The 23,929-nt window shown below is 51.4% G+C and overlaps 1 protein-coding gene across 5 annotated transcripts in view; it reads right to left on the bottom strand.

The window, feature by feature from the left end:
* The window catches only part of UBR4 (ubiquitin protein ligase E3 component n-recognin 4), an 82,774-nt gene that overhangs the window by 19,611 nt on the left and 39,234 nt on the right, over window positions 1–23,929 (bottom strand). For all 5 annotated transcript variants that reach the window (XM_082295681.1, XM_082295682.1, XM_082295683.1 and 2 more), the window contains 27 exons: window positions 21,113–21,281; window positions 20,191–20,287; window positions 19,691–19,798; window positions 19,094–19,210; window positions 17,231–17,440; window positions 16,406–16,555; window positions 15,545–15,772; window positions 15,385–15,463; window positions 14,458–14,700; window positions 13,419–13,587; window positions 12,726–12,870; window positions 11,905–11,990; window positions 11,347–11,434; window positions 10,641–10,834; window positions 9,375–9,614; window positions 7,154–7,292; window positions 6,537–6,662; window positions 6,251–6,379; window positions 5,175–5,518; window positions 4,809–4,899; window positions 4,363–4,447; window positions 4,068–4,195; window positions 3,272–3,401; window positions 2,632–2,789; window positions 2,050–2,159; window positions 1,391–1,532; window positions 613–694 (listed from right to left, as the gene is read on the bottom strand). In XM_082295681.1, the coding sequence (XP_082151807.1) occupies window positions 613–694; window positions 1,391–1,532; window positions 2,050–2,159; window positions 2,632–2,789; window positions 3,272–3,401; window positions 4,068–4,195; window positions 4,363–4,447; window positions 4,809–4,899; window positions 5,175–5,518; window positions 6,251–6,379; window positions 6,537–6,662; window positions 7,154–7,292; window positions 9,375–9,614; window positions 10,641–10,834; window positions 11,347–11,434; window positions 11,905–11,990; window positions 12,726–12,870; window positions 13,419–13,587; window positions 14,458–14,700; window positions 15,385–15,463; window positions 15,545–15,772; window positions 16,406–16,555; window positions 17,231–17,440; window positions 19,094–19,210; window positions 19,691–19,798; window positions 20,191–20,287; window positions 21,113–21,281 (3,987 nt within the window). The remainder of the gene's footprint in view (window positions 1–612; window positions 695–1,390; window positions 1,533–2,049; window positions 2,160–2,631; window positions 2,790–3,271; window positions 3,402–4,067; window positions 4,196–4,362; window positions 4,448–4,808; window positions 4,900–5,174; window positions 5,519–6,250; window positions 6,380–6,536; window positions 6,663–7,153; window positions 7,293–9,374; window positions 9,615–10,640; window positions 10,835–11,346; window positions 11,435–11,904; window positions 11,991–12,725; window positions 12,871–13,418; window positions 13,588–14,457; window positions 14,701–15,384; window positions 15,464–15,544; window positions 15,773–16,405; window positions 16,556–17,230; window positions 17,441–19,093; window positions 19,211–19,690; window positions 19,799–20,190; window positions 20,288–21,112; window positions 21,282–23,929) is intronic.

Raw genomic sequence — 23,929 nt, 5'->3', positions numbered from 1 at the left:
GATTGCTCCTCTTGTAACACCTCTAATCCCTCTGACGATGTGACATGACTTATCAGTGACATCACCAAACTGGTCACTCCAACAATAAAGTAAAGAATCAGCAAACACAAGGATCCTTTCCCATGACACACTGATCAACATGCTGCCACTTGCAAGAAGCCAGGCTTTGTGAATTCACCCACTAATGTCTGAAGAATGTGAAAGAGGATACAATAAACAATGACCTAGTTCTTGAGGTATTTCCATTTCCAACAAATTTTTGTAAAAGGGTATACACCCTAGAAGATGAAATAAAGCTCCCATGGAACAGGGAGGTAGGAGCAACAGGTAGGAATAAAGCAGCAGGGTTTACAGTGCTGCCAGGGACTGTACTATGTAATAAAGTGAAATGATGAAGCTTGCCTGATATGTTACCACAGTTCAGCTAAAAACTCTTACTAACCATAGGAAATATGGAAAAATCCATTTAGAGATTAAGTGCTAAATCGATGGCAAAAATCCAGTGCTGATAATGGCAACACAGCTGAATGAGATCTCTCTGAAATTCTGCTACAGGCTGTCAGAGAACAATGAGCACCCCAGCTGCAACCCTGCTGCAGGACTATTGAGTACCTGTGAGACTCTTCAGGGCATATCCCTGCTGCAAATCCGTGCTGAGTGTCGCTTCCTCCAAGGCGAGCAAACGAGCTATTTCCTGAAAATAATGAACAAGCCTGTCAGGCCAAGACCCTGCAACGCCAGTAATGATCAGTGTCTAACACAGGGTGCAAAGGAACTCGGCCCAGAAACTGAGCCAGGCACAGAGAAAGCACAATTACACCAGCAGGGAGGGAAGGGGGAAAGGAGAGGAAAACTGCCACAAATATCCCACTCATTTTCTCCCTGCACCTTCCTGCCACCACTGCTCGGCTCTAGTGGCCCTCTAGGAGGACTCAAGGCCACCACTGATATGGAGAGTGTCACCTGCCTGTTTGGAGTGCAGCAGGGATCCCCACAGAGGACTCCTACCACTCTGAACACTGCAAACTCAGTGTGCTGCCTCTCCAACAGGCTGCAATTCCCACTCCAGCCATGGCAGCACGCCTGATCCTTCCCTGTCCCTCAGGGCTCTCAGAGTCCAGTCTGGGAGCTGGACAACAGCTTCCAGCTCTGAGCTGGTGCCAAGGCAGTGCGGCAATGTTTATAATCCCAGAGCACTTAATTAAAGTGCTGAGGAATTCTCCAGCTGGGGCTAAAACCCCCGTGGCCTCCCTCTGTTCAGAGGTAACAGCACTGGAGTGTGAACTTGAGAACCCTGGCAGGGTCAGCCACAGGGCACTGAACAAAGGGATGGAATTTCAAAGGGAAAAATGCCAAGCTAGCAGGTCATTTCCTGCACACAAATCCACACCTTAGTGATGAGGCTGCCAATATAGGGCAGAACCCCTCTGGCTGCCAGGTAGACCTTCCAGTGGGCAGGTTTGATGAGTTTCTGATACAGGGCCAGGTACTCAGCAGCACATTCACCAGCAATGCTCAGCTCATCCAGGTAGCTGTGAAAGAGAAACACAAGCTGACAACCCCTTCACAGCAACAAAAGGCATTCCAGCTTAAGGACACCATGGAAAGAAAGAAAAAGCCTCCAGAAATCCATCCTCCCTGTGGTCCTTGCTAACAGCATCACTGATATTCATTACTCCCTGGTTAAATTTGTATTTGTCCCAAAAAGGAGTTGACTGTGCTGTCAGCATGAGCTGGGCTAAGTTATGTCCCAGGAGTTGGAAGATTTCACCCTATTATTTTGCTGTTGAAGAGGCAGGGGAAATGTTGGCCACACAGCTGAACAACAGATCCTTACTTCTGGAAAAAGCACAGACTGCAACAGCTCATTGCCAGGCAGCAAACCCCAAGTCTCCCTAAATCTATACCCTCTCAGCTAATTAAAAATCCAGCTCAAAAAGACCCCTGAACTGGAGGTATGCAAGGGAGAGGTGTGACAAAAGCTGCAAGAAGGGAGAGATTCTGATCCAAATACTCGTGGAGCTGTCAGGTGTGGCAGCACAGGAATACCTGGTGAGGAGATCGAGGACCTGCTGTTTCCTGCTGGGGATGGTGGCCAGGGCCTCCACGATGGTGCAGGCAGCCTGCCTGGCAGCCTGGGTGGCAGGAGTGAACAGCACCTGGGGCGGGGGCAGGAAAAGCCAGGTCAGACTGATGGGCACAGATGAACTTGTGACAGCTCACAAAAAGGCTGGGGCTGTTGGGTGAGCTGGTGGCAGCGTTTCTTGCTCTCCCAGCACTCGGTTCTGTGACAATTCCTGCTTTGCTCAGCACCAGAGTGTCTGAAGAGTGCATGGCGTGGGTGACCTGCTGATCCACACACACGAGGGCAAAGCTTTGGTCCGTGACCCTCAGAGGTGCAGCTCATCAGGCAGGCAGGAGCACCGTGGCAATGAGAGGTTCGGAGTTTAGGAACACACAGACTCCCAGAGAAATGTTTGATGCAGCATTTTTAGGGGAACACAGCTGCAAACCTGACTTGGAACTAGAGGCAGCGAGTCCCAGCCTCCCCAAACACCCCTGCACAGGAACTGCAGCAAACCAGCCACACTCTGTGACTGAACTCTGCCCCGGGGCTCTCCCCACCTTTACCTGTCGCAGCCAATTGTTGTGTCCCAGCTTGAGATCCAGAGGACAAGTTCTCTTCCCACGGCGACTCATGAACTGCTTCCACTTCCAGACATATTTTTCTGACAAGTAGAGCTGGTGAAGCTCAGCTTTGCTGGGAGTTTTCCCGTTGGCATCTGCACCTGCAATATTGAGCAGAGCCCAAGAGAACTGTCACAGTCATGAACTGCAAACTGCCAGAGCGTTTTTGTCTTCTCACTGGAACTTGCCAAACTTCAGCTGGGAAGCTCAGTGCCTCCCATCTCCCCCTGCTGCCATTTTAACTCCTGTGTGGAGCCATGCTCAATTCCAAGCCTCATTCGATTCCCAGAGCCTCTCTCAAGGAATTCCATCAGCTTTCCAGCTGGCTGGTATCAATTTAAACAAGCAACAAGTTTCATTGTTTACAATGCCCTGATTCTCTTCATGCATTTTCTGCTTAGGGTTTGAGCAACACAGCCTGGAAAAGTCAGTGCTACAAGTCTAAGGACTAAGTGTGAGGATGGTATCAGATGTCACGGGACAGAAGCCAACACCACTCCACAGAAGCGTATTCCACATTAAAGCTGGGGGGACACACATGTTCCTGCAGAGAACTGCAGCAGGTCACAGGCACAGGGGTTACCTCTGGCAGGGAGGCACTTTTTCCAAGCTTCGTACGATGCTTTGGGGTCCCTCTTGAGCCACAGCTGAGCTTGTGCATGGATTTCGTTGCTGTAAGGCTTCACAGTGGTGAGAGCATCCATGGGCACATCCTAGCAAATGAAAAAAAGCTCTGTGATTCTTCAGAAAGCCACAGTCTGCTCCCAAAGAGCAACTCCTGAGGTGAATCGCTGGGGCTGGGCCATGCAGCTCTCGGACAGCAGCAGGGTAATACAGTGTCTGTTAACGGTGAACTAAGAGAGAGTAAACCCATCTCTGACATCCACCTGTGATTATCAGACAGGCAGATCAAAGCAGAATACCTTCTCTCCTGCAAATCTAATCCTAAATTAAAATCAATAGCAGTCAATCAATATATTTTTATGAGAACTGTAGCTCTGTATTTAAAAATCTGAGTCAGAAGCACTTGATTCTATTAAATTAGGTACTTGATTCTACAAAGCTGCTGAAAGCACCAAAAGCCTGCCCAAAATAACCAAGCTGCAGCTTTGAAGCAGCTCTTTCCTCGTGCCTCAGATCTGAGGGGGAAAAAGCAAAGCATGAACAGCAACGGTCAAAGTCACCAAAACCCAGTGAAAAATAGAAAGCAGCCACCTGTAATTTGCAGTGTGTACAGAGCAGTGTCACGGGGCTTGTGCTTCCCCAGGAACAGTGACCAGGAAAAGCAAGTCCTGGCTTCCTCACAAACTAATTCATCACTGTGTGCCAGACTTCAATCAGCAAATTCTCAGTGTTTTGCTCAGCCTCTAAGGCAGTACCTTGTTTTTCTTGCTGGTTGGAGCAGGTGGCTTGATGAGCTTCTGGAGGATGCGCAGGCACATGAGGGTGATGTTTTCAACAACCACCGGAGTCTTGATGTTCACTGCCATCAGGAAGAGGCTGAGAGCTGAAAGACAGACAGGGATGCTCATTATCCTGTGAGAGCTGCAGACAGGACACACCTCCACAGCTCTACACAGCACATGAAATGGGTTTAGAGGTAGAAATCTCCCTGTATTTCCTGGCCCTGGGCACAGCAGTGGGAAATGACGCTTTGCCCGGTTCTGAGCTCACCGCAGCGCAGCCGGAGCTCCCAGCAGCTGTCCTCCTTGGAGATGGAGTCTGTCAGCAGCAGCATTTCATACTGGAGGCTGCTCGCCTGCAACACAGATGGTGTCTGAGGTGTTGGGGGTGCCCCACGCCTTCCTGCCTTCTCATCTTTAATAAACTCAGGTTCCAGACACATGGAGCTAAACTGATTTAATGCCATGCACACTTGGGGTGACTGGTAACCTGCTGGAGAGGTACAACCAAAGGCGAGGCAGGGAACTGGCTGAGGAAACTTCAGCATGTATCTGTACACAACATTTTGTGCTTTACTCTGACATTTACCTCATTTCCTACCAAGTCTCAATTTTTTTCTTACAAACAGACCATAAGAGAGAAGATGCAATGATTAGAATACACCAGCAGTGCAGAGGGGCAGAACAAAGAAACAGGAAAACATTGGAATGTCTCACCAAGTCTGGATTTGCCCAGTGTCCCTTCAGAGCCGCAGAAACCTTCCCAATGATCAAGTCATTCATCTGCTGTGTGGCCTCTGGATTGTCCCTGATTCCAGGAGGAAAAAGAGAACACTGTTACGCTCTGCTTGTACCACATGCCAAAAGCTCCTGGGAGTTCACCTTCGCTGACAACAAATGCACGCGGGGTAGGAGCTGGAGGTTACACTCTGCTGTCTAAGATAAACCCATGGCAGGGGTGGAACTGGGCGGCCTCTGAGGTCTCTTCCAGCCCAGAGCACTTTGTGGTTCTGAGGCAGCTCCTCCTGCGAGGCTTTTCCTTCCCGAAGGATGGGGAAGGGAAGTGCCCGGCGCAGCTCTCACCTGGTCAGCAGGCACATGAGCTGCCGCACCTCCTCGCGCATGGCGGCCGCGCCCCGGCGCAGGTTGTAGTCGAAGAGCTCGCGGATGAGGCCCTGGGCCACCAGGATGTGCCGGATGGCCCCGTTGGTGGCCAGGGCCCGCAGCAGGGTGATGCAGTGCTCGGTGACGGCCGAGGCGCAGCCGTAGCACTTGGTGGAGGAGGTGTGGCCGCAGCCCAGCACGGAGAGCGCGCGGTACTGGCTGGCCGTGAACGTGGGCTGCGCCGAGCTGCGCGAGGACTTGGTGGCCGCCTCGCGCTGCTGCAGGTCGTACTCCAGCAGCTCCTTCCGGGAGGCAAACACTTTCTGGGAACACAGACAGGGTAATTCTGAGCTGGCACATGATGCCAGTCCCTGGCACAGGTTATTTTCACTGCGTATTTTGTGGACAAACATTTTTAACCAAGTGTTTTCAAACTTGAAATCCTTCATGGCAACGGCAGACTTGGGAAATCCATTAGGAGTATCAGCCTAACTCCCAGTTATCTGCCCTGCTGTTTACACTACATGCAATGTAACACTGGAAATGTGACAAATCCATGGTATTAATTACTGTTAATACTGGCAGAGCAAGTCAGAGTAATTTATTCTATATAGAAAGAGCTAAATATATTTAATATGCTTAAATATCACAGCCAAAAGGGCATTCATCATGTAGCAGGTTTTTCAGGGCTCTTTTATGTGAATTGCTGAACACAAATAAATAGATTTAATTTATAAAACGCTTCTGTAGGTCACCTTTTAGACTGGTGTGTTTTCAAACACTTAGGATACATGCAAAAATTCAATTCTCTTTAATTAACCATCTGTTCAGTCTCCTGCTCTCCATGATGTAGCTGCTGAGAAAACCAGTTTCACAAGCTAGCTGCATTTTTACTAATTAATACATAGCTTTTAGAAATTATTGTTTTATTATTTCCCTGAGAAGATGCAGCTGATCACCTGTTGTTAGTGACATTATTAAATGAAGAATGGCAACATTTTGTTTTTTATTTCTAATGAACACCTGACCCAAATCCAAACCAAAGCACATCGTACCTGGATGATTTTGGAAAGTTCATCGAAGGAGTTCTTGCAGTCCCCACAGTACTCCTGGGCTAACTGCAGGATGTACCTGTTCACACTGGCTGAGGTAGAACTGATCCCTCCACTGCTGCTTGACTCATCCTGGAACAGGGGAAAGCAAAGAGGAATCCCATATGGAGGCTCCACACAAAACTAACAACTGCAGAGCAGCGTCTGAGGCAAGGAGTGCCTTGGGCAGTGTCAAGGCCAGCGTGTCCCAGCCTGGAGGTCTGGGCAAGCTCCACCTGTCCCCTGTTACCTGGGGCTTTTCAGGGGCTGCCTCGTTCACTTTGCACAGGAGGTTCTCCAGCTGTGGTCGGTGTCCCATCAGCTGGTGATACACCCTGTCAGCCTTGTCCAGCAGAGTGTTGATGTTTGTCACTGCCTGCGAAGGAAAAAGGAAAGGAAACTCTTTGTTCATATTCAGAACTACAACACTAAGCTCCAAGTCTTCTCTTTTGCCTTTCTTTGGGGGAGGGGGGAAATCACTAAATAGTGACCCTGCAGCCTGGTTCTGCCCTGAGAAGCACTCTGGTGACACCACACCGAGCACACCCTGTGACATGACACTCCACTGAGCACACTGCTCCTTTGGACAGGACATGGAGGCAGCGGGTTCTTCATCATTAGCAGGGCTTCTCAGGTGGGATGGGAAGCAAACAGAATAACTCAAACCATCCCCTTCTACAGCAAGGCAAAGAGATGCAGTCAGCTCATAAGCCAGGCACTGAATGATGGCTTTTGAAGAATTTCACATTTGGTGGAGCACGACACAAATACGGAATGCATCAGTCAGAGAGCACCTTGAAGGAGCACTGATTTTGACAGGGGATGGACCCCTGCTGTCCCCACACTGGCCAAGAGCTCCAGCCTCACCTTCTTGCGATCCTCCTCGTTCTCGATGGGATCCACAGCGCAGCAGGGCTTGGCGTAGAGCATGAAGTCGAAGCGGGCGTATTTACAGAAGCCGCAGGCATTGCACAGGAAGGGATCCTTCTCATCGTAATTGATGGACCTGAAAGGCAAGGCAGCAGCTCAAAACCTGCAGCTCGAGGCAACTGAGGCAATGAAATGAACTGAACAGACTCAGCTAAAAAAGGTGGGTGACTCTTAAAACGTCTCAGTGACCACACTGCCCTGGGAAGGGAAATACATGAGAATCAAAACCTACAAAAAGAAATCCTTACAGCAGTGCCACATTCTGGCTGGAAAAAGCAGGAACAAAATTTATTCCTAACAATTCTACTTTAATGGCAGCAATTCCCAGTAGAAAGTCAGGCTGGGGCACTGTGTCCTTTAGGAGAACACAGATAAAGGAACTGTTCTGGTTTGTAGGGGCTGGGCTTTGCAGTGGGACTGACTGCAGCACTCCCTACCCCACTGCACACCAGGCCAGCACGGCAGAACTGATTTACAGCTCCCAGAACTCAAGAAGGGATGTGGAAACCTTTCCACCCGCCAGCAGCCACCAGGAAAGAGCCTGCTAAACACCTCGAATCCCGTGAGAATTAGAGAGGGATATGGGACAACAATAAGGGGAAAGAGATATCAGATAAGGAGACAAAAGTGACAAAAGAGAAGGATTTCTAAGGCCCCAGTGGAAATGTGAATAGCACACAGTAAATTACCCCTGAGCCTGCTCTGAATGAGGAGAGCACAACAAAAGCCCTGAATAGGACTGTCTGTCCAGCCCCAGCCAGCGATCCTGGGGGAACCCCTGCAATCCCACAGCTGAACTCCAGCCCAGGCAGGCCAAAAATAACCTGCTCCAGGGAATTCTGTGGTGTGAACTTCGAGGGCTTGATGTGAAACTTCAGCTCCGTGAGTATTGTGCTCACAGGCTCCCTTTGTTAGCCTGAATTACATTAAATCCCTGTAAGCCTGTTTTATACTTCCCCACTAATTTGATTGTGCTTGTATTAACCAGAGTGGGGGATTTACATGGCAGGGGTGTGGGGCACCCGGCAGGGCTCTGGGGGACACACCTGCACTGGTGGCACTGCTACACACACTGGGGACACGCAGTGACACTGGTACATGCTCTGGGGACACACCGTGGCACTGGGGACACACAGACCTGCACATTGGCACTGGTAGATGTTCTGGGGACACTGGGAATACCCTGGGGACACCCTGGGGATACCCAGTGAGACACACAGACCTGCACTTGTGGCACTGGTAGATGTTCTGGGCACACACACAATGACTCTGGGGACACTGGGAGCACACACAGGGACACTGGGGACTCTGGGGGCACACACAGTGACTCTGGGCACACACAGACCTGCACTTGTGGCACTGGTAGATGTTCTGGGCACACACACAGTGACTCTGGGCACACACAGACCTGCACTTGTGGCACTGGTAGATGTTCTGGGCACACACACAGTGACTCTGGGCACACACAGACCTGCACTTGTGGCACTGGTAGATGTTCTGGGCACACACACAGTGACTCTGGGCACACACAGACCTGCACTTGTGGCACTGGTAGATGTTCTGGGCACACACACAGTGACTCTGGGCACACACAGACCTGCACTTGTGGCACTGGTAGATGTTCTGGGCACACACACAATGACTCTGGGGACACTGGGAGCACACACAGGGACACTGGGGACTCTGGGGGCACACACAGTGACTCTGGGCACACACAGACCTGCACTTGTGGCACTGGTAGATGTTCTGGGCACACACACAGTGACTCTGGGCACACACAGACCTGCACTTGTGGCACTGGTAGATGTTCTGGGCACACACACAATGACTCTGGGGACACTGGGAGCACACACAGGGACACTGGGGACTCTGGGGGCACACACAGTGACTCTGGGCACACACAGACCTGCACTTGTGGCACTGGTAGATGTTCTGGGCACACACACAGTGACTCTGGGCACACACAGACCTGCACTTGTGGCACTGGTAGATGTTCTGGGCACACACACAGTGACTCTGGGCACACACAGACCTGCACTTGTGGCACTGGTAGATGTTCTGGGCACACACACAGTGACTCTGGGCACACACAGACCTGCACTTGTGGCACTGGTAGATGTTCTGGGCACACACACAGTGACTCTGGGCACACACAGACCTGCACTTGTGGCACTGGTAGACGTTCTCGCCGCAGTTGCCGCACACGCCGGGGTTGGCGGGCACCGAGGCGCTGCAGCGCGGGCACTGCAGGGTCTCGGTGGACGCCTGGTAGTTCTCGTAGAAGTCGGCGAACTCGATCATCAGGTTGGAGGCCACGATGGGCAGGGGCAGATCGATCTTCACCTCCGTCTGGCCCGGCGTCAGCTGCACCTTCTTGGCCTTGTGCCAGCGAGCCGGCCTGCAGGAGGGGAGGGAAGGGAAGGTTTTCCAGAGGGAAGTTCCCTCCCCACCCACGTGTGAGGAGAAGCCAAATGGAACCGTCTCGGCTCCAAATCTCCTTTAACTGGGATGAATGGAGAGCAGTTCTAGGATTCGTTTCCTTAGCTTCTGTATTGACATGATATGTAGCCAGAAATACATTTTAAGCCTTTATCCTCTTCATAGAGAGAGAGACTGTTTGGGATTAAAGAGCTGTTGATGCCTCATGGAAAAACTTTAATTCTACAGACATTTTTCTAGGGATTTTCACCTCCATTTTTTTATTAGTAAGGACATTTGCATGAAAACAGGATATTTATTTCTTAAAGATCTCATCTGCTCCCACTGCTTATTCTCAACCTGAAGTCAGAATCCTCTCTTTGTGACATCATAATCCTCTCCACAGCAGCCACTTGTGATGTCACAGAGGATTAAGACTTCAAATAAGCAATAAGCGGCGGGCACAGATTAATCCCTAAGCCAGAGAGATCTGATTCTGGTGAGAACATCTCAAGAAGTAAGGAGGGGAAGCACATAAGCAGGACTGGCTCCAGACTGAGCAGCGTGTTGAAAAGGAGCCATTTCTGGTAGGTAAAGCAGAGCTGAGAGTGAGACCATCCAACTTCTCATTTTAATTCTACTCTGTGGCTTCAAACAAACAATGTTAATGCTTTCAGCATTCCTGGACATGCTGCAAAGTCCAAATCCCTTTTGCAGTCAAACCACCCATGACGTGCTCTTGGTATTACTACTGGTTCCCACACAATTAAGTCAGGTGCTTAAAAGCGAGTCTGGACAAAGTTGGAATTCACAGATTTTATGGACATTTTTCAAGCTTCAGAAGAAATATGGATCTTTTCTTCAACAACTGTAGGGGATTCAGAACAACCCCACTCCATGTGGGCTGAGAGTGATGAGTGATAGTCTAAGGAGGAACCTTGGGGAAAACGAGAAGCCAAGGGAACAAATCGGATTCGAGATTGCACACCAAACATGATGAACATACTTGTTCTTCAGCTCCACGATGGCCTGCACGGTCCTGTTGTTGTAGTAGAGGTTGATGGTTCGCACCATCTTGGTCCGTTTCAGGTCTCCAATCTTCACTGTCACCTTGCTGATGGTGTGGCTGCCAATGAGCTTCACCACCTGCTGCGTGGTCGTGTAGCGCGTGTCCACTTTGATGGAGGAGAGCTTGATGTACTGGGGAGACAAACCAAGGACACACTGCTTGTCTCAGGGCATCCCAAAAAACCTCAGGGACACAGGAAAGCACAGCTGGAAATGGCTGGGATCCCTGAGCTACTGGGGAGACAAACCAAGGACACACTGCCTGTCTCAGGGCATCCCAAAACATCAGGGACACAGGAAAGCACAGCTGGAAATGGCTGGGATCTCTACCACTGGGAAGGATTTAATAACAGCAGTTACAGCTGGTGTCCTGCAGAGCAGCTGGAGCTGTGCCAAGGCAGGGTCAGGTTGGATATCAGGGAAAGGTTCTTCCCCCACAGGGTGCTGGGCACTGCCCAGGCTCCCCAGGGAATGGTGACATTCCCAAGGCTGCCAGAGCTCCAGGAGCATTTGGACAGCGCTCCCAGGGATGCCCAGGGCAGGATTGTTGGGGTGTCTGTGCAGGGCCAGGGGTTGGATTCTCTCCTTGTAGGCCCTTTCCAGCTCAGGATATTCCATGATTCTGTGATTCCAGGGTTACTTACACAGAAAGGCACCTCGGGGTTGTTGCAGACAAGGCAAGGATCACTCTCCAGGTAGTAGCCATCGAATTCCACGAGCCCAGACAATGTGCTGGAATGAGGGAACAGCACTGACTACAGAACTGGGCATTTGCTGTGTTTAAACACAGGCCATTCAAGCAGAATTGCTTTAATTTCCCCCAGTCACAATGTGTAACAGAACTGTTACAATTAAATCACGCTGGAAAAAACTGGTTTTAGTTAAAACAGCATTTTCACTGTAATTATCAACTGCCAAGGTGGGACCAAGAACACAACACTTAAATCTGCAATCTCTTATTCTCAGTTGGGCCTAAGATTTTATAACATTTACTGACAGTGAAAGCAGAAGAGCTAAAGCCAGGCCCTGCTGCTAGGGCACAGAACGTCAGGTTTCCACCTGGCAGGAAGGACTCTGCTGCTCTCCCAGCAGAGATGGAACCTCAGCAGGGTCCATCCCCAGCACAGCTGTGCATTCCCCCGTGGATGGAGCTCAGCTGGAAAGCCCTCCAGGGACATGGATCAAAGGCAGAAGTGACTCACTTGTAGATGTTGGAGTTGGGGTGGTTGGTGAGAATGTGGTTTTGAGTCCGGAGGATCTCCACGGCCTTTTGGGAATATTCCTTCAGCTGAAACACAACCAGGAAAAGCCACTCCTCAAAGCAATGCTTTATTGCTACACAGACACAAATATCCCTCCTCCTGCGGTGTTCCAGGTCCCCCAGACGAGGCACACACTACACCCACAGGAATTTACATGTTTAAATCATTACCCAGGACTGTAATCGGTCCTAAAATTAGAGATTTACACAAGTGGTGCTGTTTGTCAGTCAATCACTGCAAATGCCTGCCAAGATTTGTACAGCATTCCCAGCTCTTTAACCACACTCATTCAAGTATCAATGGCTCTAAATTATTTGTTCTCAATCCCACTGATCCCCTAGAAGAGGCCAACACTTCCTTCGCTCAAAAATCACGGTTACAAAAGATTTCTAGGAGTTGCAATATCAAAAATCTATAAACTGGAACTGCCAGATCCACAAAAAAAACCCAGTGGGAAAGAAGTCTTAGAAATTCTTCTCTTTTGTCACTTTTGTCTCCTTATCTGGTATCTCTTTCCCCTTACTGTTGTCCCATACTCCTCTCTAATCTTTCTCAATAAATAAAAAACTCACCAGGATAATTTCACCCCCAAAACAATAAAACAAAAATCCACACTTCCAAATTTTTTGAGGATCCTGCTTTTTTTAACATAGGAACACAAACAATTTCACCCAGAAGCTCTTCTGACAGAAAATCTCTCCCAGCTGTACCATAAATGAGCACCTGGGATGCTGTACCTCCTTTCTGGAATGTCACTGTACCTTTTTCTCAGTCTGTTGTGTTTTCAGGGAGAAGTATCCCAGGAGATCTACAAACTGGGCAGCCTTTCTTCCATAGGCTGGCAGTTCTGGCCAGATGGACCACATGAGATCCAGCAGTAACTCCTGCTGAGACTTGTTGGAGTTCCTGTTGAGTGGATACAGACAGTCAGGCTCCTGAAGATGGCACAGGTCTTGTGCAGAAGGAGAACACAAGCTCCAGTTCACCAAACTGGGAAATCATCATCCTGCAGAGCTCCCAGAGCTAAATCCCACCATTACTTGAACCCAGCTGTTTTCCAGCACTCCAAAATGAAAGCAGCTGGTCCCACAACAAGTGAACAGAGCTCTGAAGGAGTCCAGCCCCCTGAAGTGCTCCTTTCCTTACACAACTCCCAACTTTTCACAGTGTGAGTCTGGATCTGCCTCAGAAATTCTCTTTGCCCATGAGCACCAGCTCCTGGTCACATCAGGAGTCAGATTGTGCAGACACAAATAAAATGCTCCTTGCAGATGACAACTGAGATTGATCATGGATAGGTCACAACTTCTACCTCCATCCCAGTAACTGCAAACCAGTGAGGGAAATTCCAGGGGGGCAACACCTGTAGGCTCCAGTGTCCTTCAGGAGAGGGGCTCTGACACTGACCCAGCCCCAGGGCAGGGCCAAGGCCAAGGCCAGGCTGCCCAGCTCACCTGTAGATGTGCAGGGCCAGGCAGTGGGCCTGCCACCTCACTGAGGAGGAGTTGGATTCCAGCAGGAAGCAGCGCAGGAACTGGATGAGGGTCTCCTTGTCAGCAAACTTGTTCAGCTGGTTCACCAGGGCTGTACACAGCTGGTCCTCCTGACTGCCTGAACCCTCACCTAGGGACACAGGGAAGGCTTTAGGGAGAACAGAAATGCAGCATCTCACAGGCAGGCCACTCTCCTATTTCACAGATCACAGAGCCAGGATTATACAGACAAATGCCAATGTTAAGTTTAACATTCCTGTCTTTTTCAGAAATATAACCTAGTACTCCTGACCAACAGGAGAAAAACTGCTGGAAAACTTGCCAGTGAGGATGTGAGAAATGTGCTACACATCCTGATAAAAAGAAAAGGATTGACCATGAGGCACTGAAAAGACTCACAGAGAACCATCTGATGGTGAAAGCCAAAGCGGTTCCTTGAAGAAAAGCCAAGAGAGAATTTATGCCTGTGACTTTTATAGGGAAGCTTAATTACTTTCCCAGGACTGTGGATATTCATTAAGCAGCAGCCCTGGCTCCAGCAGAGCTTCCAAGGCAGCCAGAGGAAACAAGTCTGAACACAATCCCTGAAGAGTAGAGCTAACTGGGTGTGCATCTCCAGGATTTGTTTTAATCCTCATGAGCATTTCAGCCTCCAATAGCCCAGGACAGGCAAGTTAAGTGGGAGCTGCTCCATCACTAGATTAGGTAACACCATTAGACAACTTCAGACCCACTCAAGGCAAAAAACACAGTGAGTTTGGGATGTCCTCAGCATGTGATTTCAGACCAACTCTCAGGACACCTGCTTCACCTTAGTCCCATCCACACACGGGAAAACTGTTCCCCTCTCCTAACTGTGGCTGTGGGGGCCCTTGCCACGAGCCTTGACCCTTCACAACAGTGGAATTTATCACCCAGTTCTTTCTAAACAGAGTAAGAAAGGCTGTGAGGAGCAGACTTGCTCCCTAAAACCACAGGACAGGGCCCAGCTGCCCCTCACCCTCTCGCTCCTTTTCCTTTTCCTCTTTCTTGCTCTTTTTGGTGGAGGATTTGCTCTGTGCTGCCGCCTGCCCGGAGCCTGATGCTGCAGGGGCAGAGGTGGAAGAGGTGCTCGAAGATCCAGAGGATGAAGCCACAGACAGCACTTTGCTGCCACACAGAGCACAAGACAACAGCTGCAGGAGAACCGGGGACACTCCTTCGTCTACCAGGAAGCTGACTTGGAGCAGGAAATAGAGAACCGCTGGGGAGGGAAGGAGAAAATGTTTCAATCACAGAATCATGGAACATCCTGCGCTGGAAAGGGCCTACAAGGAGAGAATCCAACCCCTGGTTCTGTACAGACACCCCAACAATCCCACCCAGGGCATCCCTGAGAGCATTGTCCAAATGCTCCTGGAGCTCTGGCAGCCTTGGGAATGTCACCATTCCTTGGGGAGCCTGGGCAGTGCCCAGCACCCTGTGGGGGAAGAACCTTCCCTGATATCCAACCTAACCCTGCCTTGGCACAGCTCCATGCCATTACAGCCTGAATTGAAAAAACAAAACCAAAACCCCAACCTAAACAAAAATCCTTTGTACATGAGGACCAAACTCCCAGAACTGTCCTGCCCTTACACAACAGAAGCCTAACATGGGGATGCACCAGGGAAAGTGGCTCATCCCAAATTACTGTCTGGGACAGCAGCAGCACAAGCAAGAGAACACAGATCTCCTGCTCCCCTAAGTTATCCATTACACTGTATTTTGCTCCTTAGCCAAGGCCTAGATGCAATTAGGGCACTGGGATAATTAGTACGGGAAACAGTTCAGTCCTATCAAGGCTCTCAGCTGCGTCTCCCCTTCTCTGCTGAGCCTCCCCATCCAAGCTGCCTTGATCCCAACCACAACCCCACTGCTCCCCAAACCCTGTCGAGACAGAACTCACAGTCATCCTTGATGCAGAATTTCTGCCAGTTCACTGTTCTCTGCGTGGCAATCTCTGCACAAGCCTTTAAATGCTCCATCTGTGGGCACAAGGGGATGGGATCAAACAGCACATCAGCATTCCTGGCACCCCAACGCCACTCCACGGCCCCCTCCCTTACCAGGGAGATCAGGGTGTCGTACTGCAGGGCAGAGCCCGAGCTGGCAGTGACCACGCTGGCCCGCAGGAAGATGCCCTGCTCCTCCAGCAGCTTTTTGATGCCCCGCACGTGCGAGTCCAGCGTGTGCAGGTCCCGCAGCTGCCGGTACTTGTCCTTGGAGCCGCAGATGAACAGCAGCAGCTTGCGGACCTGGCGGCGCACGAACGGCGTCTGTTGGATCATCAAGTACTGCAGAGAGAAGCCAGGGCAGTGAGCTCACCAGGGGCACACTGGGCAGTAAGAAAGTGTGTTTTCTTCCAAAAAGGAAAGAAATGAGAGAAGCATTCACCCAGCTTTAAGGTACTGTAAGTCCCAGGCAGAAGAAACGTTGCACAGAAACACTGCAGCGTCCTGAAAACCACCCCTTGTCATCTCCAACCTCAAATAAACAACCAACCAAGCCTAATTAAGAAATCCTATCTCGTATTTGTGTAAATATAAGATAACTTGTTATGCAAAGTAGGAAGCAAACTGAGAAGACAAACTCCAAATATCTTCCTGATTTCTTTTTTAAGGCCCAAGTTCCAACCGCTGAGCTCAATGTTACATTTTTCCATCTCACAGCAGGTTTTCTCTCTAAGCTTTGTGGCAGCAACCACTGAGTTCCAGGAAATAACAGCAACCTTATTTTTCATGTATGTTTTCCTACAGATTCCTGTTCAACAGGAACAACACAAAACCAAGAGTTCACCTTCTTTCAAGGGGATTAAAAATACAAGATGGAGCCGAGATCAGCTCTGCAAAAGCTCATATCTCCCATGAAAGAAATCATTACTGGAGTTTCCTTGTGGAAATCTGCAGGTGTATCACGTTCTTGCTTACCTCAGACAAAAAGTAGAACCAGGAGTGATCGAAGATGGGCGGGGGGATGCGGGAGTTTGTGTCCGCAATCTTCTTGATCTGGTAGGGCAGGCGCAGCACCATCTCTGTCAGGAGCTGAGTGTAGGCCTCAAAAACATCTGCAGCGTGACCCTGGAAGCAAGAGAAATCCCTCAGGCTCTGGCTCTGAGCACAGCCAGAGCAGTGTCACAACGAGTGACAGGGTGCTTTTGCTGATTTTCTAAAAACAATGGATTTCTGCCCCTTTGCAGCCCAAAGAATGTTCCCAAATGGTGAATAAAAACCTGCACAAGGCCTTGAACTGGATGGCAGCTAAGCCAGTCTGGAGTAATAAAGCATTTCAGCTTAGGAGACATTCTTACATGTAATCAGGCTTTTTGCACTGCACCTGTACCAACCCCAGCCCATGGCATAAAGGCACCACAGCGGTGGAACAAGCCTGGGAATTACTCTGGAAATCCCCATCCACTGCTCCACTACCTTGCCACACTAAGTTCAGGAGTTCTGCCTGCCAAGCACAAGGAGTCAGGGGCTGGAGCAGCTCCCCTTCAGGATGATTAACAATTCTCCCAGGAACAGGGACAGCAGCTCCACAGAACACCCGGGTTGGGAGTGCGCCGGAGGATGCAGTGAGCTGGGCTGCCCTGTGAGAACTCGGAGCACTCCCCGTTGTGACTTTGTGCTAAAAGCTGCATTTTGGCTGCTCTACTAAGGGCAAACTCGCTGTGCAGGGCTGCTTTTCCCAGCTCTGTGCAGCCTCCTCTCAGTGCAGGCCCTGCCCAGCTCCCAGCACGGGGCAGGACTCACCTTCACGTACTGGCGGAGGAAAAAGGGGCTCATGTCAGGGGGAGAGGAAGTGGTGTGAGGTTTCAGGAGCTGGCTGGTGGCCACAGGCTCCTCGTCGTTCTGCTGGCTCTTCCAGTACTCCAGCAGGGACTTGAGCACGTGCAGACAGTAATCAACAGCACCAGAGCTCAGCAAGGCAGCTGCCGTGGCACTGGAGATCAGGGAGGAAGCCTGGAACAGAGGGAAGGAGGTGGGTCAGGAACACACCTGGGAAGCTGCAGTGGGGAGAGCTGGGGCAGCCCTGAGCACCTGCTGACAGTGTGGGCAAGAGAGCAGGTTTGGATGAAACTTTGCAGGCAGCTTTTAAGTTTGGGGTTTGTTTGAGGTTGGGGTTTTTTGGTTTTTTTTGTGTTTATGAAAAGCAACTCAAATATTTACAGAGACTCTTTTGAACAAGTGCTTAGTAAAGGAAAACAAATAAAATCTCCTCTTAAGTCTAATCTCCCCTCGACACATGTGCCAGAGGCCACTCTGCTATGGATTAGACGACTAGGGCTTTTTTCCCTTCCTTTTTTTCCCCCCTCTTCTTTTTTTTTTTTTTTTAAGTTGGGATTTCTATTTGTTTATCTGGGATTTGGCCAGCTGGGCGTGAATCCTGGCAGAGAAAGAGTCCCCTGTTGCAGCTGCCGCTCACAGGCTCTGCTCCACCCAGGTATTGCTCCACCTGCATTCTGCAAGACGAGGAGCTTTGATTTCTGTGGGAAGCTCAAGTGAATAACAAAGGCTGGAGAAAAAGCTACTGTAAATAAAACTATTAAAGCAGCCCTGTAAATCCAAACAAACCCCACAGCTCATAAGCTCATTAAAATTTGATGCAGTTCAGACTAAATTTTTTAACCTCTATGCTTTTTTATTAATCTCCTTCCCACCACACATACTGCTTTTTATGCCTTATTACTGTACCTTTTAGCAACAAATATCTAAGGAATCCTCTTAGCGACTTTTACGTTGACACAGCAGCATATTGCTTTCCAATAATCACATTACAAATCCTCTTTAACCCCTTCAGCACTGGGAAGATGCAAGGGAAAAATCTGCCAGACCGTTTGAAGTAACATCATTAATGTGCTGCCCTGAGCTCAGTCTGAAACTGTGCACAAAACAAGAGCATCCACTTGTCTTTACATGGCTGCTTCCTCCAGTCCCAGTCTCAAAACTCTTTTTCCACAAGAGTCAGGTAACATTACAGGTTCCCTGTAAATTTTTCTAAAGCCCTCTGCAGGATTTTTCAGTTAGCAGCTTTTTGATGGACAAAAGTCCCCCAAGCACATCATGGAATCATGGAATGGTTTGGGTGGGAAGGGACCTTAAACACCATCCCATTCCGACCCCTGCCATGGGCAGGGACACCTTCCACGATCCAAGGTTGCTCCAAGCCCTGTCAAACCTGGCCTTGGACACTTCCAGCCACAGCTTCTCTGGGCAATCTCCACCCTCATAGGGAGGAATTTCTTCCCAATATCTGACCTAAATTTCCTCTCTTTCAGTCTGAATCCATTCCCCCTTGTCCTGTCACTCCAGTTCCTGATGAACAGTCCCTCTCTGGCTTCCCTGAAGCCTCTTCAGACCATGGAAGGTGCTCTGATGTCTCCACACAACATTCTGCAGGCTGAACATTCCCAGCTTTCCCAGCCTGTCTCCATAGGGGAGTTGCTCCAGTCCCCTGAGCAACTCCGTGGCCTCCTCTGCACTTTCTCCAACAGTTCCACACATTCTCATGTTGGGAACACCAGAACTGTGTGCAATGCTCCAGGTGGGGTCTTGTGAGAGCTGAGCAGAGGGGGGACAAAACCATCCCCTGACAAAGCAATTTGGAGAATGTACCTCACAAATGGAAGTCTTGGATCCTGACTTGGTTCTGGACATGAACACACTGAGCAGCCTCATCACCACCAAGTGCACCTCGTTCACGGGGGAGCGCTCGTTCTTCTTGGACACATCCTGCAAGAGAAGACACATCCTGCTTGTTAAATCCCAGAGCTGAGCAGTGTCCCAAGCCTCTCAAGTTCAGTGCTCTGATCCTCGGGAAGCATTTCTAATTTAAGCTCAAGCAGTAAGACTAAAAAAGCAGCACAAATGCCTCAGTAGAAGGGTAGGCAGTGGCCTGGCTGCCAGGGAACAGTCCCACACAAATGAAAAGCTACATATGTCAATCATGCATTTACTGATCATGGCTGTTCTCAGAGTTTAATTCCAGCAAAACAAATTTTCATGCTCACTTTTGGATGCCAAACCCAGGAAACAGTGGGAGTTCCACTCATGTCATTTTCTACCTTATGTGAAAGGGGGCAAGAGGAATAAACTGCCTGAACACATCCACACAGCAATGTTTCTGTAACTCCCAAGCATTTAATTCCTCCATGGAAAGAAACCTTGTCCAGAAGGAGCAGATTCAGAGCATGTGCCCACACTGCACTTTACCTTTTTGTCCATGCCCAGCTCTGCAATCAGCTGGGACAGGAGGTTATCCAAAGCTCCCTTGTCTTTCTCATCATCTCCATCTAGATCTGTTGTGAGCATCAGAATAACCTGGGAAGAGCAGTCAAGAGAATTATTAGAGGGCAGTTTCCATGTTTTCAAGATAAATAGTTACCTTTCACAAAACAACACAGATTTTATCTTGATTTATCTGTGTTCTTTCCCAAATCCAGCCTGTGCCATCACACCCTAATATGAACATTCAGTATAAACCCCAAAGACCTTCCCCACCACACTGGAGCTCAAGGACTGGAGCCCTCAGGCTCCTCAGTCAGCTGTAAAGTCACACTGAGAAAGGGCACACGTCCAGCAAAAATCTGTGGTAAGGAATGCTGAGCAACAGATGGACTCACACTGTGACTGGGCAGCAAGAGAAAAGCACGTGCAAACAGAAAGCAGTGACCAGTTCGATTAGGGCTCAACTCTGAGCCCTCCCCACTCACCTGCATGTAGGGGATGGCCCGGACCCCTCCCACGTTCCTCAGCTGGGGCAAATTCTGCAGCAGCCTCTCCAGCAGCATCAGCCGGACCATGTGCAGCCTGGGGGTTCAGAGGCAGGAGTGAGACACGCCACAGAACACATCACACCCAGCAGGACCTCCCTCACAGCACTGCAATCTGCCCCAGAAACCCTAAATCATCAAATCCTCTCAGGGAGGAGAGGGCTCCCTCAGACTTCTCAGGGAAGTGATGCCAAAGATGCAGAGCACCTCTGACAATGGAGCCCTCCTGCCTAGGCCTGGCCACCTGGAGACTGCAACTGCATGGAAACATCCTGCAAATCAGCTCCACACTGCACTGGAGAAGGGACTGAGCTCCCACAGGATGAAAAACCGCCCATGCTCCCAAAGGACTCTTGCACACGCTCCTGTCCTAACAGTGACTTTCACAGGCTCCCAAGATCTCAGTGATTCTGTGTTAACTAGATTCATGCAGGATTTTTCCATCACTTCCTAGAGGCAGCAGTTTTGTGGGACACACACTGGGTGTGTGCACCACATTATGTGGTGATTGCACAAAGTGTGCTGGGCACTGCCCAGGCTCCCCAGGGAATGGGCACGGCCCCGAGGCTGCCAGAGCTCCAGGAGCATTTGGGCAGCGCTGCCAGGGATGCCCAGGGTGGGGTTGTTGGGGGGGTCTGTGCAGGGCCAGGGGTTGGGACTGGATGATCCTTGTGGGTGCCTTCCAGCTCAGGATATTCCATGATTCCATGATTTGGCAGTTTGCTCTAGTCTGTGTTTCTGACTTCTCACTTTCGTTACCCAGCGGTCGCAAATCGCGCTCCCGGAATTCCAGCAGCCCCCTCCTCTGCAAACACCCCCAGAGCACCGGTGTTACTCCTGAAGAGGAAACAAAGCCTCTTGCCTGTTGCTGGTGTGGACGTCCCCCTCTGCCTCCCCTTCCCCCTCGGAGCCCTCTCCCTCCTGCTGGCCCGTGGTGGTGCTGATGGCGCCGGTGCTGGAGCTGACGCTGCCCGGCCCCGCCGGGTGGCCCTCGGCTGTCGTGTCCCCGTAGGCACTGCTCCGGCCAGACACTGGGAAAGGAAAGGAAAAGAGGAAAAGACAATGTCAGCACAACTCAACAAGCACCTTGCCTGCTTCCTATCCACCAGCACAGCTGAGCTGTACTTTGGACTCGTGGTTCTGAGGAGATGCTGGCTTCGGTCCTCTTCTTAAAGCTACAAGAGAGGCTGAAGAGGCATCTGTAGAAATCTTTTATTTGCCAGCCTCATGTTTGTGGCCCAAACTGAACTGATCCCACAGAAGTCATTCAAACTGACTCAGACAAGGCTTGGATGGGCAGTGCAGACAACTTTTTAAATAAGAGTCTGTGATAATTTTACCTGGGTATCAGTCCCAAACGAAAAAGGGAGGAATTGATCCTATCTCATCCAAACTTACCCAGCAGCATAGTGAATTCTCTCAGTCTTGCTCTAGGCATTCTGAGAGGCAAAGGCTCCAGGGAGACCTTGATGTGGCCTCCCAGTACCTTAAAGAGTACTGGGTACTTATGCTACTTATGAAGAGGAGGGAGAGGGACTTGTAATATGGGGAGAGAGTGACAGGACCAGGGGCTTTAAGCTGAACAAGGGCAGGGTTAAATGGGATATTAGGAAGAATTTCTTTACTCAGAGGGTGGTGAAGCCCTGGCACAGGGTGCCCAGAGAAGCTGTGGCTGCTCCATCCCTGGCAGTGTGCAAGGCCAGGTTGGATGGGGCTTGGAGCAGCCTGGGACAGCGGGAGCTGTCCCTGCCTTGGGGTTGGTACAAGATGATCTTTAAGGTCCCTTCCCACCCAAACCATTCTGGGATTTGATTATTCTGTTATTACAGCGCAGCAAAACTTGCTGCAGACTCCACACTTCCAGAGACCCATGAAAAGCAGCCAATATTGCACCTGTGGGCACTTGGGCAGAACCCACAAAATGATGGATGGCAGCAGCCACTGGGAACTGAGATTTTCTCTGGGCCAGGAATCACCCACATGCTCCCATGGTGGGCAAGGCTGTGGCAGCAGGGAAGGAGCAGGGTGCAGTGGGGTGCAGCAGGGAAGAAGCAGGGAAGGAGCAGGGAAGGAGCAGGGAAGGAGCAGGGAAGGAGCAGGGAAGGAGCAGGGTGCAGCAGGGAAGGAGCAGGGTGCAGCAGGAGTGCAGCAGGGAAGGAGCAGGGTGCAGCAGGGGTGCAGCAGGGAAGGAGCAGGGTGCAGCAGGGGTGCAGCAGGGGTGCAGCAGGGGTGCAGCAGGGAGGAGCAGGGGTGCAGCAGGGAAGGAGCAGGGTGCAGCAGGGAAGGAGCAGGGTGCAGCAGGGTGCAGCGGAGTGCAGCGGGGAAGGAGCAGGGTGCAGCAGGAGTGCAGCAGGGAAGGAGCAGGGTGCAGCAGTGGTGCAGCAGTGGTGCAGCAGTGGTGCAGCAGGGTGCAGCACGGGGTGCAGCAGGGAAGGAGCAGGGTGCAGCAGGGAAGGAGCGGGGTGCAGCAGGGAAGGAGCAGGGTGCAGCAGTGGTGCAGCAGGGTGCAGCAGGGAAGGAGCAGGGTGCAGCAGTGGTGCAGCAGTGGTGCAGCAGGGTGCAGCACGGGGTGCAGCAGGGAGGAGCAGGGTGCAGCAGGGAAGGAGCAGGGTGCAGCAGGATGCAGCAGGGAGGAGCAGGGTGCAGCAGGGGTGCAGCAGGGGTGCAGCAGGGAAGGAGCAGGGTGCAGCAGGGAAGGAGCAGTGGTGCAGCAGGGGTGCAGCAGGGAAGGAGCAGGGTGCAGCAGGGGTGCAGCAGGGAAGGAGCAGGGTGCAGCAGGGGTGCAGCAGGGGTGCAGCAGGGAAGGAGCAGGGTGCAGCAGGGAAGGAGCAGGGTGCAGCAGGGTGCAGCGGGGTGCAGCGGGGAAGGAGCAGGGTGCAGCAGGAGTGCAGCAGGGAAGGAGCAGGGTGCAGCAGTGGTGCAGCAGGGTGCAGCAGTGGTGCAGCAGTGGTGCAGCAGGGTGCAGCACGGGGTGCAGCAGGGAGGAGCAGGGTGCAGCAGGGAAGGAGCAGGGTGCAGCAGGGAGGAGCAGGGTGCAGCAGGGAAGGAGCAGGGTGCAGCAGGGGGTGCAGCAGGGTGCAGCAGGGGGTGCAGCAGGGTGCAGCAGGGGGTGCAGCAGGGAAGGAGCAGGGTGCAGCAGGGGGTGCAGCAGGGTGCAGCAGGGGGTGCAGCAGGGTGCAGCGGGGTGCAGCAGGGAAGGAGCAGGGTGCAGCAGGGTGCAGCAGGGTGCAGCAGAGGGTGCAGCAGGGAAGGAGCAGGGGTGCAGCAGGGAAGGAGCAGGGTGCAGCAGGGTGCAGCAGGGAAGGAGTGGGGTGCAGCAGGGAAGGAGTGGGGTGCAGCAGGGAAGGAGCAGGGGTGCAGCAGGGAAGGAGCAGGGTGCAGCAGGGAAGGAGCAGGGGTGCAGCAGGGAAGGAGCGGGGTGCAGCAGGGAAGGAGCAGGGTGCAGCAGGGAAGGAGCGGGGTGCAGCAGGGAAGGAGCGGGGTGCAGCAGGGGGTGCAGCAGGGGGTGCAGCAGGGAAGGAGCAGGGGTGCAGCAGGGAAGGAGCAGGGTGCAGCAGGGGGTGCAGCAGGGGGTGCAGCAGGGTGCAGCAGGGGGTGCAGCAGGGAAGGAGCAGGGTGCAGCAGGGGGTGCAGCAGGGTGCAGCAGGGGGTGCAGCAGGGTGCAGCGGGGTGCAGCAGG

Source organism: Coloeus monedula (assembly GCF_965178545.1).
Source record: "Coloeus monedula genome assembly, chromosome: 22".
Taxonomy (NCBI): Eukaryota; Metazoa; Chordata; class Aves; order Passeriformes; family Corvidae; genus Coloeus; species Coloeus monedula.
Note: the sequence above shows the minus strand (reverse complement) of the source record. Positions and strands in the feature narration are given on the sequence as shown.